Source organism: Populus euphratica, unplaced genomic scaffold (assembly GCF_000495115.2).
Source record: "Populus euphratica unplaced genomic scaffold, PopEup_1.0 scaffold4.1, whole genome shotgun sequence".
NCBI classification, from domain to species: domain Eukaryota; kingdom Viridiplantae; phylum Streptophyta; class Magnoliopsida; order Malpighiales; family Salicaceae; genus Populus; species Populus euphratica.
In genome coordinates this window covers 2,555,586-2,571,700 of record NW_011499859.1, presented here as the reverse complement: position 1 = coordinate 2,571,700, position 16,115 = coordinate 2,555,586, and the positions used below count along the sequence as shown (strand labels likewise).

At 33.1% G+C, this 16,115-nt stretch overlaps 2 protein-coding genes across 5 annotated transcripts; both read right to left on the bottom strand.

Annotated features, from left to right (window-relative positions):
- Positions 1-5,922: 5,922 nt before the first annotated feature.
- LOC105124442 (F-box/LRR-repeat protein At3g48880-like) lies at positions 5,923-6,695 on the bottom strand. The gene is made up of 2 exons (XM_011024460.1): positions 6,328-6,695; positions 5,923-6,232 (listed from the first exon to the last, which is right to left on the bottom strand). Exons 1-2 carry the CDS (start codon positions 6,693-6,695, stop codon positions 5,923-5,925), a joined length of 678 nt encoding a protein of 225 aa, XP_011022762.1.
- Positions 6,696-9,427: 2,732 nt separating this feature from the next.
- Positions 9,428-14,441, bottom strand: LOC105124414 (probable DEAD-box ATP-dependent RNA helicase 48). 4 transcript variants are annotated; one of them, XM_011024433.1, is made up of 10 exons: positions 13,310-14,439; positions 12,669-12,775; positions 12,288-12,346; positions 11,975-12,199; positions 11,602-11,808; positions 11,422-11,508; positions 11,109-11,204; positions 10,810-11,025; positions 10,437-10,619; positions 9,428-9,990 (listed from the first exon to the last, which is right to left on the bottom strand). In XM_011024433.1, the coding sequence occupies exons 1-10, from the start codon at positions 14,344-14,346 to the stop codon at positions 9,760-9,762; spliced, it is 2,448 nt and encodes an 815-aa protein (XP_011022735.1). In that variant the 5' UTR covers positions 14,347-14,439; the 3' UTR covers positions 9,428-9,759. The 4 variants fall into 4 exon arrangements, with proteins under 4 accessions (XP_011022735.1, XP_011022736.1, XP_011022738.1 ...); XM_011024434.1 differs by having other exon boundaries at positions 12,288-12,343; XM_011024436.1 differs by lacking the exon at positions 10,810-11,025 and having other exon boundaries at positions 13,310-14,441.
- Positions 14,442-16,115: the final 1,674 nt, after the last annotated feature.

Genomic DNA, 16,115 nt, shown 5'->3' with positions numbered 1-16,115 from the left:
TTCTCATCTCTTATGATTTTTGTGGAGAAGGAGAACATGAACAAAAATAGCTACTGCTATTCTTTTTTCTTTTCTTTTAGTTTTTGATTTTTACCATATATAATATTGCAACTCACTACATTGAAAAAAATCGGAGAAACATGGACTCTCTCTCTCGGAAAATTCCTTCTTTTGCGAAATACTTTATTATAATTTCTACATAGAAAACACTTCTGTCAAAATTCTCAATATTAATAAATTATACATCCTTGAAACAAAAAGAGAGAGAGTAAAAAAAAGGGGAAAGATAATAAAGGTCTATAAGCTGCAAAAAGATATGTATACAACTGAACACACATATAAGGATAAATAACCAAAACTATAATCAGTTGTGAAGTGGGTTTGGCCCCGCTGGAACTGTTCTATAAGAAACTCCATAAACTGGGTCGTCGATCTCATCTTTGCTTGATCCTTCAGAAGCTTTTGCAGGGAAATGCCATGAAAGCTGAGTAAACACTTCTGCCTTAGCTCTTTGCTTATTTTGATCACCTATTTTTACATGGAGGTGGCGGCAACTCGAGAGCTGGCTAATAGCAAGGATGATGGTCATCAAGAGAATAAATGAGAGTCTAGGATTTGGATTAATCCTCATGGTTTTGATGAAGAGAATGTAACAGAAGAGGCGATATAAATATATCAGAGAAGAGGCAGCAGCTAGTTGAAATATTGGAGCTTATGTACAAAATAGTTAGAGAAAGGGATTTGTGAAGTCTTTTATTTTGGGAACAAGCAACCTGTGGTGAGGATACAGCCAAATCTATATATCTACTCATCCACTTTCAAATTCCGGAAATGCCCTTTTATTTTGGGAACATCAGATTGAGTCGGTGTCATCAATAAAGAAACAATAAAACGTTCTCTTTTAGTTTTCTTTTTTCTTTTTCTTTTTTGAACACACACACACGCGTAATAAAATAACACGTGAAGAGAAAATCCATGTACGAGTTATTGTCCTACCTCAACAAGGAACAGTGCGCTCTTTAAAAGTCATTCAAATTCTACATATCTAGAAACATGTTTTGTCCTTGACTCCTTTTGTAGCCATAGGTTAGATGGAGTAGGAGATCATAGAGGTTAGTTTGGTCCTTTGAAACCCACTTGAGTGCTACTTTGAAACATGGTTTAGGCGAGGAGCGTTGACATTGCATGAGTTGGATCTCTCATGTTATTGTGTTCTGATCATAGTTAGGCCGCGTTTGTATTTCATTATTGGCGAAGACTCGAGGCTCTGGAGATACTCGTGCCACATGGCCACCGTGACAAGTGGCTCACACGTTCTCTGTACTCTGATGCTTAGCTTCACCACATGTTCTTGCTTCCAAGTTATTGGTACGAATCCTAAAAGATGTCCACCGCTTATCTAGGATTTTCCGGTTGGCCGGATATTGCAACCTTTTTAATATATGCTGGGATCCGGTGGCGCCTCCCCCCTCCCTTCTATATATGCCTTTTCGCTTCCTTTTGTCATTCGTTGATTTTTCCAACCAAGTTTTGCGATCCCGATTTTTTTCCAGCTAGATAATCATTTCATATATATTAGCTCTTGACAGTACAAACTATCGATAGAATAAATTCAATTAATCATGATGATAAGCCAATGGTGGTAGACTCACGGTGACAACATAAATTGAGGAAATGTGCAGAGGAACGAAGCTCTCTGGTGCTGTTTTGTGGCAGAAGATGATGGTAGCGATTAGCTAGTCGACAACGATGAGGAGGGCATGACATCTTTGGCGTTGAATCATGGGAAACATGATTAGGTAACGAATCACACTTAATCCTTTTACTTTTAACATTTAATCAAATAAAGTTTTCTACTTTAAATTGGCCCAAATCAAATCCCCTAATACCAATTAGATGGAGTCTTAACCCATTTCACCAAACTCTGACACCGACTAGCTGGCCAGATGAATGTCAATGTTATGGTATGGTAGTTTAGAGGATCTCAAATTTGTCTTCAATTAGAAATGGAGGGGTTGATTAATCTGATATAAGGAAAGGGGACCTGATTTGACAAATGGAAAAAATAAAGGGATCTCACGATAATCTCAACCCATTGTATACTAGAACATTTGCACGGGGAATAAGAAATATTTGATACCCAAAGGTCAAATGCCACATCAGCTGACAGAATTTCCTCGCTATAATTTCATTTGCCAATGAATCATGAGGGACGAAGGATTTTCCTATGCATGATCCAAAAAGGCTTTAGAAATCGGGCAGAGAAACAATTAAAAAAAGTGACCGTGAAAATGCGGTTTGAGACTGTAGAGGATGGCGTACGTCTATGGTGAATCCAAGGTCATTTTCCTGGAATTCCAAGCAGGATGGTCGGCCGTCGGTCCACACAGACCCAACGGATTTTTCTTTTTTATTTTGTCATTGCTGTCAAAGTGAACCCATCGTATAGATGAAGGTGTTCCCCGTTGAATATTTTACGGGGACCCAACAATAATTTGGAAAATATTCGTTTATTTTAATATTTGGAAGTTCTGAAGGACGCTGTTGCAGCCCCCACAAGAGTCCCGATCTTAGAAGCATTTTAACCTATGGTTACCATCAAAGCACTGTTCCTTGTCGCCGTGTATCCGTCTGGCCTAGTGCAGATGGACTTGAGAAGATATGAGAAAACGGGTTCGAAAATATTCTGATCACTGAAAATACCAGGATTTTTGTGGTGGGAAAGCACTTTATGTTCGAACTTGATTAAGCATGCAGGCTGTGATATTTTTCGGATGGATCTCGAAGGGGAAATTTAATAGAAATATTCTTATCTTTATTTCTGGTTATGTTTCTTAGGATTCAACATCCCTCAGGCTTTGCTCAACAACATGTCATCTATTAATGCAACATATGTCTCGTAATTAGGTGATAATTAATGGGGCCTAAATTTAATTACAGATTAGAAATGTGATCCCAAACAAAATCTGATAGTGATATTGAAAGGATATATTCTGTGGCTCACCGTAGTTAGGTAAGTTTGGTTTGTGAATGATAAGAGACACATCTCATTCTCATCACATAGAGAAAAAAGAAGCACGCTTTCGTAACTTGTTAAGCTTGAGTTCATCCTGGTACCTTGTGCTTTGCGTGTGATGAATGCAGCAGCTTTTTTCACCATCTTTCGTGGAAGACACCTTTGTTTTTGTATTTTAAAAAAGTATTTTTAAGAAAATGATTTTTTATTTTAATTTAATTTTTAAAATATTTTCAGATGGCTAACATTAAAAATAATGTTTTAAAAATAAAAAAAATATATTTTTAAATAAAAAATATTTTAAAAACTTATTATAATTATAGTTTATAAAAATATATAGAAAAAAAAGAGAGAGAGACTTTGGCTTGCTTGTTTAGCAAACCATCTTTGATTTAGCGCATCCAAGAAGTCACATTCTTCTTTTCTTTGGTTACAGTAAAAGATGTCAGACGGAGAGATAGGGTTGTTTTATTTTATTTATTTGGAGCTAATTAACTATTTCACTGTATTATATATTTTGGATTTTGGAGGAGAGTGAAGACTCCACTAAAGCCCGAGTCAAATAATTGACCATGTCAAGATCTGTGGGAGAGCTTTCCAATGTCAACATCCCAGAATACATGCAAGCTGTTCGTTTGATTACATAAATAGTCAGAAACATAATTATTGTAGTACATGGGTAAATAATTAATTGGGAAGCCGTATTTTAAGATTTTAACCCACGTAGATTTCACATTGTTGTACTTTGGACTCTATAGTTTAGTATTTTTCAGTGTCGATCTCATAGCTGCCAGAGTCCCAACATCTCCTTTCCCTGTTAAATAACTAACGACGGTCCAATTTATTAAAATCTAATTATGGAATTTTTAAGTGTTTCTTGGTGGATTATCGAGATAAGCGGAAAGGTTAATTCTCGTCATTAATTATGGTATTTTATTGTGTTATTGATTGAGAGGTTGATGTTTCTCTGTGCATAGAATTTGTTGTGTTCACGAACACCAATTGATATTTTGAAGGAGTGTAAGTATGTACGAGGTGGTGGTGTCCAAGGTTAATTTGTTTTGACTTATCAGAATTTAAAAAATAATTTGAGGTCTATGCCTGGATAAAAATATTGGGCTGAGGCAACCTAAAAAAAAATAAAATTACGGTCAGCTCATCAGGGCTAGAGGGTGTTGAGTTATGATGCCTAGCCTCTAGCCTGAAAGAATAGAATTTTTTTTATTTAGGTTTTTGTTTTATTATTTATTTGAAAGTGTGATTTTGATTTTTTTAAAATATTTTTATTTTAAAATATATTAAAATAATATTTTTTATTTTTAAAAATTATTTTTAATATTAATACATTAAAATAATTTAAAAACATCAAAAAATACTAATTTAAAATAAAAAAATATAATTAATTTTATTTTTTAAAAATATTACTTTTAAAATATAAAAATAAACAGGATTATAATCTTTTACAAGAAAAAAATAAAAAAAGATAAGAAACAAGGATAAAAAAAATAAAAATAAAAAGACGAACATTTGGTTGCCTTTCTTGACTCTCGGGGGTTACACTAGAAAGAAGTTGTGGGATTAACATCGAGAAGGTTTTAGATAGGGATCGAAGAGGAACATTGTTGAATCTGCAACTGCTAAACTATAATCCAAATTGAAAGAAGTAGGATGATGACTTTGAGCAATGTTGAATAGTGGACGTGAATCCCATTACAGGTTGTGAATATATATGGTGATAGATTATCATTGATCAGAAGTTATATGCAACTTATGTTCACAAGTAAACATCATGTTACTATTTACAATGAAATTAATAGACTGTTACATTAATTTTTTGAATGCTTTTGTCTTTCTTACTTCTCTGGAAATAATAAGGATGTATAATAATCATGCTGCCATGGAGTAGGTTAAATTCTGTGTTACGAAAAGATGCTTCCATACTGGAAGTGGGTTTTATTTCATTTATAAATGAAAAGAAGGTTTTTTCTTTTTTTTAAATAAAGAAAAAATGAAACTATTGAGGATGTAAAAAACGAATTAAAAGTTAAAATGTTAAATATGTTCGATAGGAATTGAAAAATTTAGAGATGAAAAAGTGGATTCTAATATAAATTTAATCAATATTTAAATTAAATAAAATTATTAAAAATTAATTAATATTATGCTTTTTTTGTCTAGAACGAGAAGTGTGATAAAATAAAATAAAAATATTAATTAAAAAAAAAAACACAAAAACCAAGATTTTTCTGTCTCAACTTTCACCTCAAATTTTTATGTGCTCTGTTGAATATTGGTGGAAAATCCAGAACATTTCGAAAGGCAAGAGTTAAAAAGAAGATGCTGTCCGAATCGCAGGTGTCCCCTTCACTCTTGTGAAGCATGGAGTGCTACGTAGGTTTTACTATAACAGATTAATACAGAAACAGTATCTTTTGAGATGAGTTAAAGTCTTTTTTAGCCATTTCCTGGACTAAACACATCTTCTCTTCGGATTTTTATTTCTAGTTCTTCTGTTCTCTCTGGGCGATCCCTAAGACCAGGACACTCTTTAGGTTTCTCAATATATTCTTACAAATATAATCTAGTCTTCATAGAAGTTTTTTACCAACTTTATCAATCATATATAAATATAACATGATAAAAACATGTATTACCATAGAAGTTGATTTATTATAAGCTGACATGATTAGCTTGCGAGGCTCAAGACTTCGACCAACTTTATCAATATATTCTTCATGCTCAGGTTAAATAGCAAGGGAACTCACCTCGTCATCTCGCCAAAGCCCTTCCTCGTATTCATGGCATTTAAACCGTCCCAAGTCTTTGTACGCACGCATACATGCACATTATGCAAGCGTCATTCTGACCGGCGAAGAAGTTCTAAAGCTGTGAGGTTCTTACTTCAGTCACCTAGTCACGCTCCCAGTGTAACGAAATGGGTTTTTGGTTTGATGAGTGTCTACGATGACAGAATGAGATATGTTGAGTACCTCGAAGTCGAAGAGCATCAATGTGATCTTCAAAGCATCTTTATGCAGAACCGAACAATATCGCAGGCTCAAGACCTTGAGATTTGGGATGTAAATAAACAAGGTAGTCGCAAAATCATGATCATATGGGGACTCGAGCCCTTTTAATTTCCCGATTGCAGCACAGAGCATATCTGCTCTAATTTGATTCCAAGCTGGAAGCACAAGTTGTTTAAGGTTTGAGCACCTGCAAAGAAGATTGTTTCATTTAGACCAGCTACATGGTCTGTATATGCAAATCAATTTTAGCAGTGAGACGTGATGGAACCATGAGAACGGAACCTCTCAGCTGCAAAGATTAACTGCTCGTCCTTAATGTTCATATTGAAGTCGAAAATCAATCGAGTCACATTATTGCAACTCAGAGTTAACGCAATGTTCAACATCGGCAGTAACATTCGATTACACTGCTCAAACGCCCTACAAGATCTTCGCTGGATAACTTTCATGAGGCCGAACTTCAATGCACCCACATCATGTGTTCCCCAGAGAATTGAGTCAGAACATGCCCTGCTCCAGGACGTACAGACTCTACATGCATTAGAAACTAAATCCAAGATGCTCAGCTTCATGAATATCTTAACTAGGATAGCATAATCCAGAGTTTCCCAAGTTCTTCTAACAGCACGTATGTAGATCTTGCTTTCCATCGGTTGGAATACTTGCCTACATCATGCAGAACAAAAACACACATCGTTTTTTTTTTTTTTTTTTTGCTGTGATCAGGAGAATCAATAACAAATAAGGATCCATTGGAAGAACCAGAAGCATCAATTAACAAATCGGAAGCCCCAATCAGTATAGAAATCCTTTTGGAACAAATAAAAAAGCTTAACAACAATTTATGATCATTAAATTATAGGAACAGCATTGACGATGTTTACATGTATGATATTGTGCTGTCTTCATGAAGAACCTGTTCTTTACCAGAGAATAAAGTTTTCACTGAGCGAAAATACCAGATGGGAAATATTGGTAGTTTATGGTGCGTAATCACAGACGCGCAAGAAAAGAAATACTATAACAAATAAGAAAATACCAACATGCCTAAAAATACCAAATGAAATAATTGTTAAACTGCAATCAATTGACTAGCAACTTATCAAAACCATGAAAAAACAGCTGCTAGATGAAGCGCTTCTTCATCGCATTCACATGTATCCTTTACATTTTTGCACCTTCCAGATATATTTTCTTGTCAAGTTGAAAGGTCTTCCAGATATATTTTCGCATTCACATGAGTAGTCCCTAAAACTGTCGATTTTCATAACAAAGTGTCAATAGAAAAGCCAAACGCAATGAATTCTATATCATCGAACAAAACGGATAGATGGCTAAAAATCATAAAATTTAAGAAAAAATAACAAAATTGAATTAAATATGATTTTCAGTTCCGTGTAGTGGATGGATTGGTGAAGTCAGAAATTTCCTGTAAAAATTTGACCTCAATTCAGCGATTAAATTAAAAATTATTATACTTTTGCCATTGTGCCAATTGGCACTATCAAATCTATTTTAGGACCTAACCATCTTCTACTCGTCCATTAAAATATATATTAAATCTTCCACATATTCTATTTATGGCCTCCCTCCACTTAACTATGACATATCTCTACATCATCTTTTTTTTTTTAACATTAATTTGTTAATTGATTGCAATCTAAAACTTACACGAGAGACAAGCTTTTGTTCCCTGCGTATTTATATTCATGGATTATTATTTGGAATTCTTGTCAAAAAATGAAAAAAGAAAAGAGAGGAAACTATTCAATACAGAAAAAAGGAAAGCATGGTGAAAAGCTACAGATACATGTTGACAGAAGCTAATGATAGCAAACAAACATAGAATACTTAAATTTCATGAGCGAAAAAGATTTTGGATGTGAATTTTAAATTGGCAACTTTATTCTCTCTGAAGAAAAAAATAATACTTATCAAGTTTGTTTTTTTAAAAGGTTTATAATACCTTAATTAGACTAAAAACCCTATTTCACTTAAAAACACAAAAATAAAAATCCAAACATAGAAAGATAATAATTATAAAATCCAAAACAATGTATAAAATTAAAAAAAAAACAAGGAAAATAATAAAATTAACCCAAACCAGGATTTGAACATAATTTTTAATATTTCAAGATCTGACGGTTAGTATGGCATAAAAAAGCTATTATAAAGAAAAATTTTTTTAAGAAATTCTTGCAAAAATTTAAGCTCAATTGAACAGTCAAATAAAAAATTATGATTTTATTAGGTTATTATTCTGATTTGAAACAACTAAACCTTTTTTAAAACCTAAATCTATATCACTAGTTTATAAATGTACCTATTAGATCATCTATATAATTTGTTCATGATAGATCATCATCTAGTTGTTGTAAATTCATATCTGAATGCTTAAAATCACTTGTTATCTCAAGTCCGATTACATTACTTGTCATCCTAATTTGTAATCTTATCGATTTTGATCCTCCCTCTTCCAACTGCATTTTTTTGGCTTTTGATGTCTTTTGAAGTGTGAGTTTTTTTTTTTAATTTTATCTTTGGACATTCTATTCAATTTAATTTTTTTATTTGATTTGATCCTTCTACTTTTAATTGCTCTATTTCTTAAAAATAAATTTTGCAATTTTATCCCTTTTAATTTTATTGCATTTTTTTAAATTCACTCTTGTTCCATTATCTTTTTATTACTATATTCTTGTCCTTTTCTTGATTTATCTTTTTTTTTTAATTTTATCCTTCAATATTTAATTTCATTTGATCTTTTATCAAGTTTTGATCCTTATTCTTTCAATAACTTTTTCTTTTAATTTAGCCTCTAATTATTTTCTTTCATTTTTAATGCTATATTTAGTTTTTATTAATTAGGTTTTAAATTGTTTTACGGTTAAATATTTTACTTTTTTATTTTTTCATAGTTACCTTCCAACATGATAGTTTTTTTATTGAAAATTAATTATTTTTTAAAATTTTATTATTTGACATGTAATTATAAAGCATTTAGCTTCATTATTTTTTACATTTTTTTATTGAATTATCACAATTTTATATTTCTATGATAGGCTACTCAAGTTATCCATAGTCGCCTAGATTTTTTTTGTATAGGTTTTTTATGAAATTGAATTTTTTATCAATTTCTAATCAATCAACAAGCATTGAAGTTCCAAAGCAATCAATAAGCATTGAAGTTCCAAAGCAATCGATAAGCATTTAAGTTCCAAAGTCTGAAAGAGATCGATTCACAAGTACGAAGGTCATAGGCTTAGTTACTTCTCGTTGGTAATTTTCAACTCTTCTTTCAACGTGCATTTGGGTTTCAAAACAAAACCAAAGGACACCCCAGCTGTTAAAGGAAGAGGTACGCAGCTTAAAGGACCTCAACGAAAACTAATAACAACAATTATATTACCAAACAACAATATACAGGGTAGCAGGAGTGCATGTGTATGAAAGCATTGCCATTCTATCCAACTAAGGAACCCAAAAACCCTGATCATGAACACGCTGCATTGGATAATGCAATAGAATGACCCATCAAAATCGCAATTACAAAGCTTAGAAGACACAATAGTATGGTGATTGAAAGCAGGAGCTAGACCTATCACATATTACCAGCTTTCAAGTGGAATAAAAATTGAAGCTGGTCTTTCAGCACAAGTTAAATCTCAGCAACACTAACCAGCTGCTTGCATGCATCAATGCTCCAAATAAGTACTACCTCCGGATCCGGATACCAGGAATGTCTTTCAAACCCATCTTTAGTGCTGTTTTTCTGAAGAGGGAAGGAGGTTTATGTAAGCCTATTGACTCGGAAAATTGGTTGGCCAGCTCAACAAGCGTTGTTTTATCCCTTCCAATCTCTCTGATGGAGTTGTAATACCCTAGCCAAGCATGATATGCTCCTTCTTTGACACTACTATCAATCTTTGACATTGACTCCTCCATCTGCAAAACAGAGCAAGCATCTAAAGGTTATCCATATGAAACCTGCACAATTGCATGCCCTAATAACAAATGGATAGGAGGGGAAAGCCATGCATTTTGAAATGTTTCAGAAGGAAAACATTATAAGTTTCAGTTTAAATCGAGGTAGACTAAATGTTTAGTTACTGTCCATAACAGGACCTCAACCATGCACCTTTTTCAGATACAAATATGGATCATCAAGTGATGTTAATTCCATAGAATGCAACATAAGGAATCCACCCTTGAAATTTTTCTTTAACGTCAGCATGTTAATTAAGAAGACCACATGTGCCCTTCGCATACTTCTGCTCTGAGTTCATTTTCTTTCTTTTTTTTCTTTTTAATATTAAACCATAATTACAATCTCTTATAATGCTGAATAAAAACAAGAAGCAATTAAAGCAAGTTATCAGTTAGAGCATTACCTTAAAATTTGTTTCAGAATCAATTTGTGGTAAAGGGAATTTCTCGATTGGCAGGTCTTTTAACTCATTCAGGAAATATTCTTCCCATGGCGCGAGCAATAAGATCCCTTCTCCATCTTTCCCTTCGCGTCCTGTTCTTCCAAGCCGATGGATATAATGTTCACGATCATAAGGAATTCCCACCTGATTATGATTAAAATTGGTGCATTATTTTACAGTAACACAAAATAAGGCATTCAAATCAAGTACTGAGAAGAAATATACAAAATACTGGATGTTTGAGAGATACTGTCTACTGGGCACAGTTGATTTGATGCTTGGCAATTTATACAAGCAGAATATGAATTTATAACTTTTCAATGGTTGTTAGTACCTGAATGACCAAAGTAACATCAGGATAATTCATTCCACGAGCAGAAACATCAGATGTAATGAGAATCAAACGTTTCGATTCCCGGAATTCATTAGAGACACGAGTTCGATAAAGTTGAGGCTTTCTAGAATGCATCTCCCTTACATTCATATTCATTTCCCGAAGAAGAAGATACATGAGTGATGTTACCATTCCAGTTGTACAGAAAACAATAACCTGGGGCATGTTAAATGTCTAGGACTCAGCCACACACATTCCAATGTGCAAATAAATGAAATCCAGAATCTACAGAATCTTACCTTGTAATCAGGTGCCTGCAGAATATGCTCCTTAAGAAGGTGGTGCACCACTTGAAAGTGCAATTCGTGTGGAGAGACAAGAAAAGACTGCTTGATCTACAGGAGCAGATACGAGCATTAATGCTTTTTGCTTCCCAATTTAGAAACAATCAAAATCAAATATCAAACAGTCCAAATGATTTCACTTATGGCCTAAGACAAACTCCAGACTGTTTTACAGGTAACATGATCATTTTTAACAACATCAGCTCAATGCCATCTGCAATTCCCTGATTGGTAATAAACCACAACAGTTTCTTAATTTAATGTATACCTTAGCAGGAGTTTCCACACAACCAACACCCACAGTATTAATGAAAGCATGTTCCCTTTTCAATACAAGCTGAGAAATTCGTCGAACCTGTATATGCATAACAAAAATCATAATGAAGTCATGTGACACAATTTAAATGCTTGTTTGACCCGTCAATAGAAAAATGAGGAAAAACCTAACCTCTTTTGGAATTGTTGCAGAAAATAGCAACGACTGTCTCTGACGAGGCAAGCAGTCTAAAATTTTCTCCACATCCTTCCGAAACCCAAGATCAAGAAGGTGATCAGCCTCGTCAAGTATAAGCACCTTCAATCCCATCAAATGCACAGATAAACCACCTTTATTCTCAATGTGATCCAGCAGCCGACCAGGAGTTGCAACAATTATCTGGAAAAAGTTCAAAGCAACAGAAAATGATATGCATGTATTGATAATGAAAAACACAGGAATATCAACTGCATATTTATTTCTTTTATTTTTTCTTTTTTTTTCGAGTAGGCCATGACATGAGTTGAAGTTAAACCAGGAAAAAACACCAAGCACATGAGCAAACCTGATAAGGATCTGATTCAAGGCGTCTCTGATCATCTTTGAAACGTGTTCCTCCAACTAGTGTTAGCACACCAATTCCATCATGGTATTTCAGCATAGCATTTGCTTCTGCAGCTATCTGACTTGCTAGTTCTCTTGTGGGGCAGAGAATAAGAGCATATATAGGGGACACTTGTGGCTTATCATTGCTACTTGATGCCTTCAGAACTGCTTCAATTGCAGGAAGCTGTTTGCATTTAACAATGGCACCGAAAGAAAGAAGCTAAAAGACCATTAATTAATTTTCAGGAATGACAAAGAGACTAGTAGTTTACCAAAAAAGCTGCGCTTTTTCCTGTGCCAGTTTTGGCTTTGACCATAGCATCCTTGCCTGCTTCAAATTGAAGTAAAAACCATCATTCAAACTTCACAATGTGCAAGAAAGATCATTTTTTGGCATGCACAGGTTGACTAGTTTGAAAAAAAAATCGTGCAAAATCAAAATGGAGCAAAGGGAGTATTTCTTTAGTATAACAATACAATAAAAGCGATGCTATAAGCATCCAAACATGCTTATAGCCTCGCACATGCCAAAAAATGAAAAAGTTTACGCGCGCGCGCACTAACAATATTGGTCTACCCTGATTTTTGAACTAACTATATAATTAGCAAAACTCTCATAACTGGAGATGAAACATAGAACACAATTTCCATACCCTCAAGGCAAACAGAAAGAGTAGCCTCCTGTACCCTGGTCATTTGAACATAACCAGCAGCTGTAAGTGCCTTGACAGTCAACGGAGACAGACCACATTCATCAAATCTGCAAAAAAATACATACATCACAAAATCACCACTTAAAAAGTGAAACACTAGATCTTTACATTACACATAATTCAACAGCCTCTTCCTTTATTCTACCCTAGACTCCAAAAAATGCAAAGTTCTTTGATTTACTTTTCTCGCAAAGCATTACATCAGAAAAGTATCCTCCCATTACTACAGTGTCGATATTGTGAAACGCAAGAGAGCTTATACGGGGTCCCCTTCTCATTGCTGTACTTATGTTCACCGTACACTTTCGGTGCCATTCTCTTCTATTGCAACTTTCTAAGACCCACAATTCCATGAAACTGCGTTTTTTATCCATGCAGGACCTGGTGAAATTTCTTCTATTGCAGGTTATGGTGAAATTTCCCTCATATTCGGCAATCATGATCTCCTTATTGTTATCATATCCAGAGATTAATGAGGGAATTGGAACCAAACAAAAAATAATGCACATTTTCCCATGAATGCCGAAACTACCTTACTAGTAAGACTAAGACACCATTTAAAACCAATAAAAAAAACTTACCTTTTTTCGCTAAGAATTGAATCCTCCTCCTCCTTACCTCTTTCATTTCCGGCAAACTTTTTCTTCCTCCCTAGCTCATATCTAATCAACTCCACTTCGTTCGCAAAATCATTCTTATCAAGCTCCTTTAATGGAACCCTTCTTGTCTTCTTCATATCATACTTCCCTAAAGCAGCTCTACTCCCAATATCATTCGCACTCCTCCCTCTCCTATCTCCCCCACCCTCCAAATCCTCATCCTCATCATCACTCTCATTTCTCTGAAACATCCTCCGTTTTACTGTCTCAGAACCCCTATTCTTCATGAAATCACTCGCATTCCTCAAATTACTCATGCCTCCTCGCTCATTCCATGAATCTCCCATGAAATTCTTCACTTTGTCATTAACAAACCCATGATCTTCATCATCATCACTCGAAGAACTCTCATTTCCCCTAAACTTTCTCTGTCTCCGCACTAAAGGCTTAGTAGAATCACCTCTAGACTCACAATCCAAATCTCTAAGTATCGAATAATCTCTACTTTTAACAAAATTAAACCCATTTTCGCGATTCTGCGACACGTTACGCCCTTCTGATATTAATTTTCTCAAATCCACCAGCGAATGAATTGATCCTTGCTGTTGATTAGTCCCCACGAATTCAGTTTGTTCATCACATGGGGGTTTCAATGACCCATCATTTTCGTTCCACAAATTTTCAGCTCCATCTTTCATGAAACGGTTAGCGAGGGCTTTGAGGTGCTCTTTGGGGTTCATGGGGTTGTACTTATTTGGGTCCGGGTTCAGGTTAGGGTGGGATTGGCCAGCGAGGTTGGAGCGGATTTGGGAACGCATCCGGTCTTGGAAGAGTTGTTTTTCTTGATCAAGGAGCCGTTTCTCTTTTTCTTTGGCTTTTTTCTCGTGGAGACGTTTCCACTGCCATTTGTTTAGACCTCCAGGGAAGCTTCGGGGTCCGCCACCCATTAGTCGAGTGAAGACCAGGTTCCGGAGCTGTTCCGATAAGAATTTGGAGCGGCGGAGGAGTGATGGATACATGATGGAGAAGGGGAACTGGGAATGAGGATGGTTGAGGCTAGTGGGGTTTAAGTCTAAGAGACGAAGGGTTTTAAAAAAGAAGTCCTTTTTATTATTATTAACCTCATGATTTAAATCCATTAAGAGAAGGATTTTTTTTTCTATAGGTTCATCAGTTTTAATATCTAATTGACAAAATGATGCAAAATAATCATTGTAGAAATGCAACTTTTGTTAGACAGGTTGAAGATTGGAGCGGGAGTTTGATTTGGCTAATACACTGTTTCGTATTGTGATTTCTTTCTTTCTTTTTTCGATCACTTAGAATTAATTATTTGATTAGTTAAATAGTTTTATGTTTTTATTTCACCCCAAATATAATTACATTTTATCTTGATTTTATAAAAAAAATTTATTTATAAAAACTTACTTTTTATTTATTTTACAAACAAAAATTATATTATAATAATTTTAATCATATTTTTTAAACCATAATTAAAAATATTTTAAAAAAATTTTATTTTTTAAACTCAATATAATATTGGGCTCTTTGCATAACATATTATTACATTTATTTGTAAATTAGACTCCAGATCATTTTAGGTTTTTTATTATTTTTTTTTAACATAATTTTTATACGAGATTAAGAGTGGTTTGATATTTAAATATATATAAATTAATATTAAAATCTTGCATAGCACTGAATGCTGCTTTTCAAGATGGCTTTCGATGCATTTCATCACCTTGTCACGGTGATGAGGTAGTGTTTTCAATGGTACGTGAAGAATATCTGATAAGAAGTTTTATATATATATATATTTAGAAAACTGTACTGGCTAGTGTAAAAAAAAATCTAACTTTTTATTTGTTAAATTAAATTAAGCTTTTTTTTATTATAATATATATTGTCTTGAATCATTTATTGAGTTAATTTATATTTTTAATTTCATTCCTTCATACTTTATTTTTATATTAAGTTTAATTTTTATTTTTTTAATTATAATGTAGTTGGTCTTTGATCATTTATTAAATTAATTATTATTTTTTCAAATTCATCTCTTTACACTTTATTTTTATATTAAATTTAGTTTTTATTTTTTTAATTGTTATGAGTTTTATCTTGAATCATTTATTGAATTAATATGTCTCTAGATTTTATTTCTTGACATTTTATTTTTATATCAAATATCATTTTTATTTTTAATTATTCTTATTCTTTTCTTAATTATTTTTTTTTTCAATTTCATCTCTTATGATTTGGTTTTATTTTCTTTTTATGTCAAATTTGGTTTTCTTTCTTTTTAAATCATTTTTTAATTTATTTTTTCAAGTTTATCACTAATTATTTTGGTTGATTTAGAATTTTACATTGTTATTTTTTTATATTTATCTTTTACATTGTGATCCGGCCTTATGACTTGTGTTATAAATTCTAAAGGTTGGACTGAATTGACTTTAATCCTTTTTAATTATTTTTAAAATTTTCATTTATTATTATTGAGTTTGTTGAAAATTGGTTCTCTTTGTTTTTTTTTTTTAATTATTTTGTAAATTCAATTTTTCTTTTTGATTTTGTTATTTAGTTTATTTTTTAAAAATATATTTAAGGTTTGATTCTCAATATTTTGATTTTCAATTTTGATTCTTAGCATTTAATTGATTTTTAATTTTTTTTCAATTTTATCTTTAAATTCATAATCTTGATTTTTTATTTTTTAAAAATTTGGTCCTAATTCTCTTGATTTTTATTTTTATTTTATTTTTGATTCATTTATTAATTTGATTTTGTT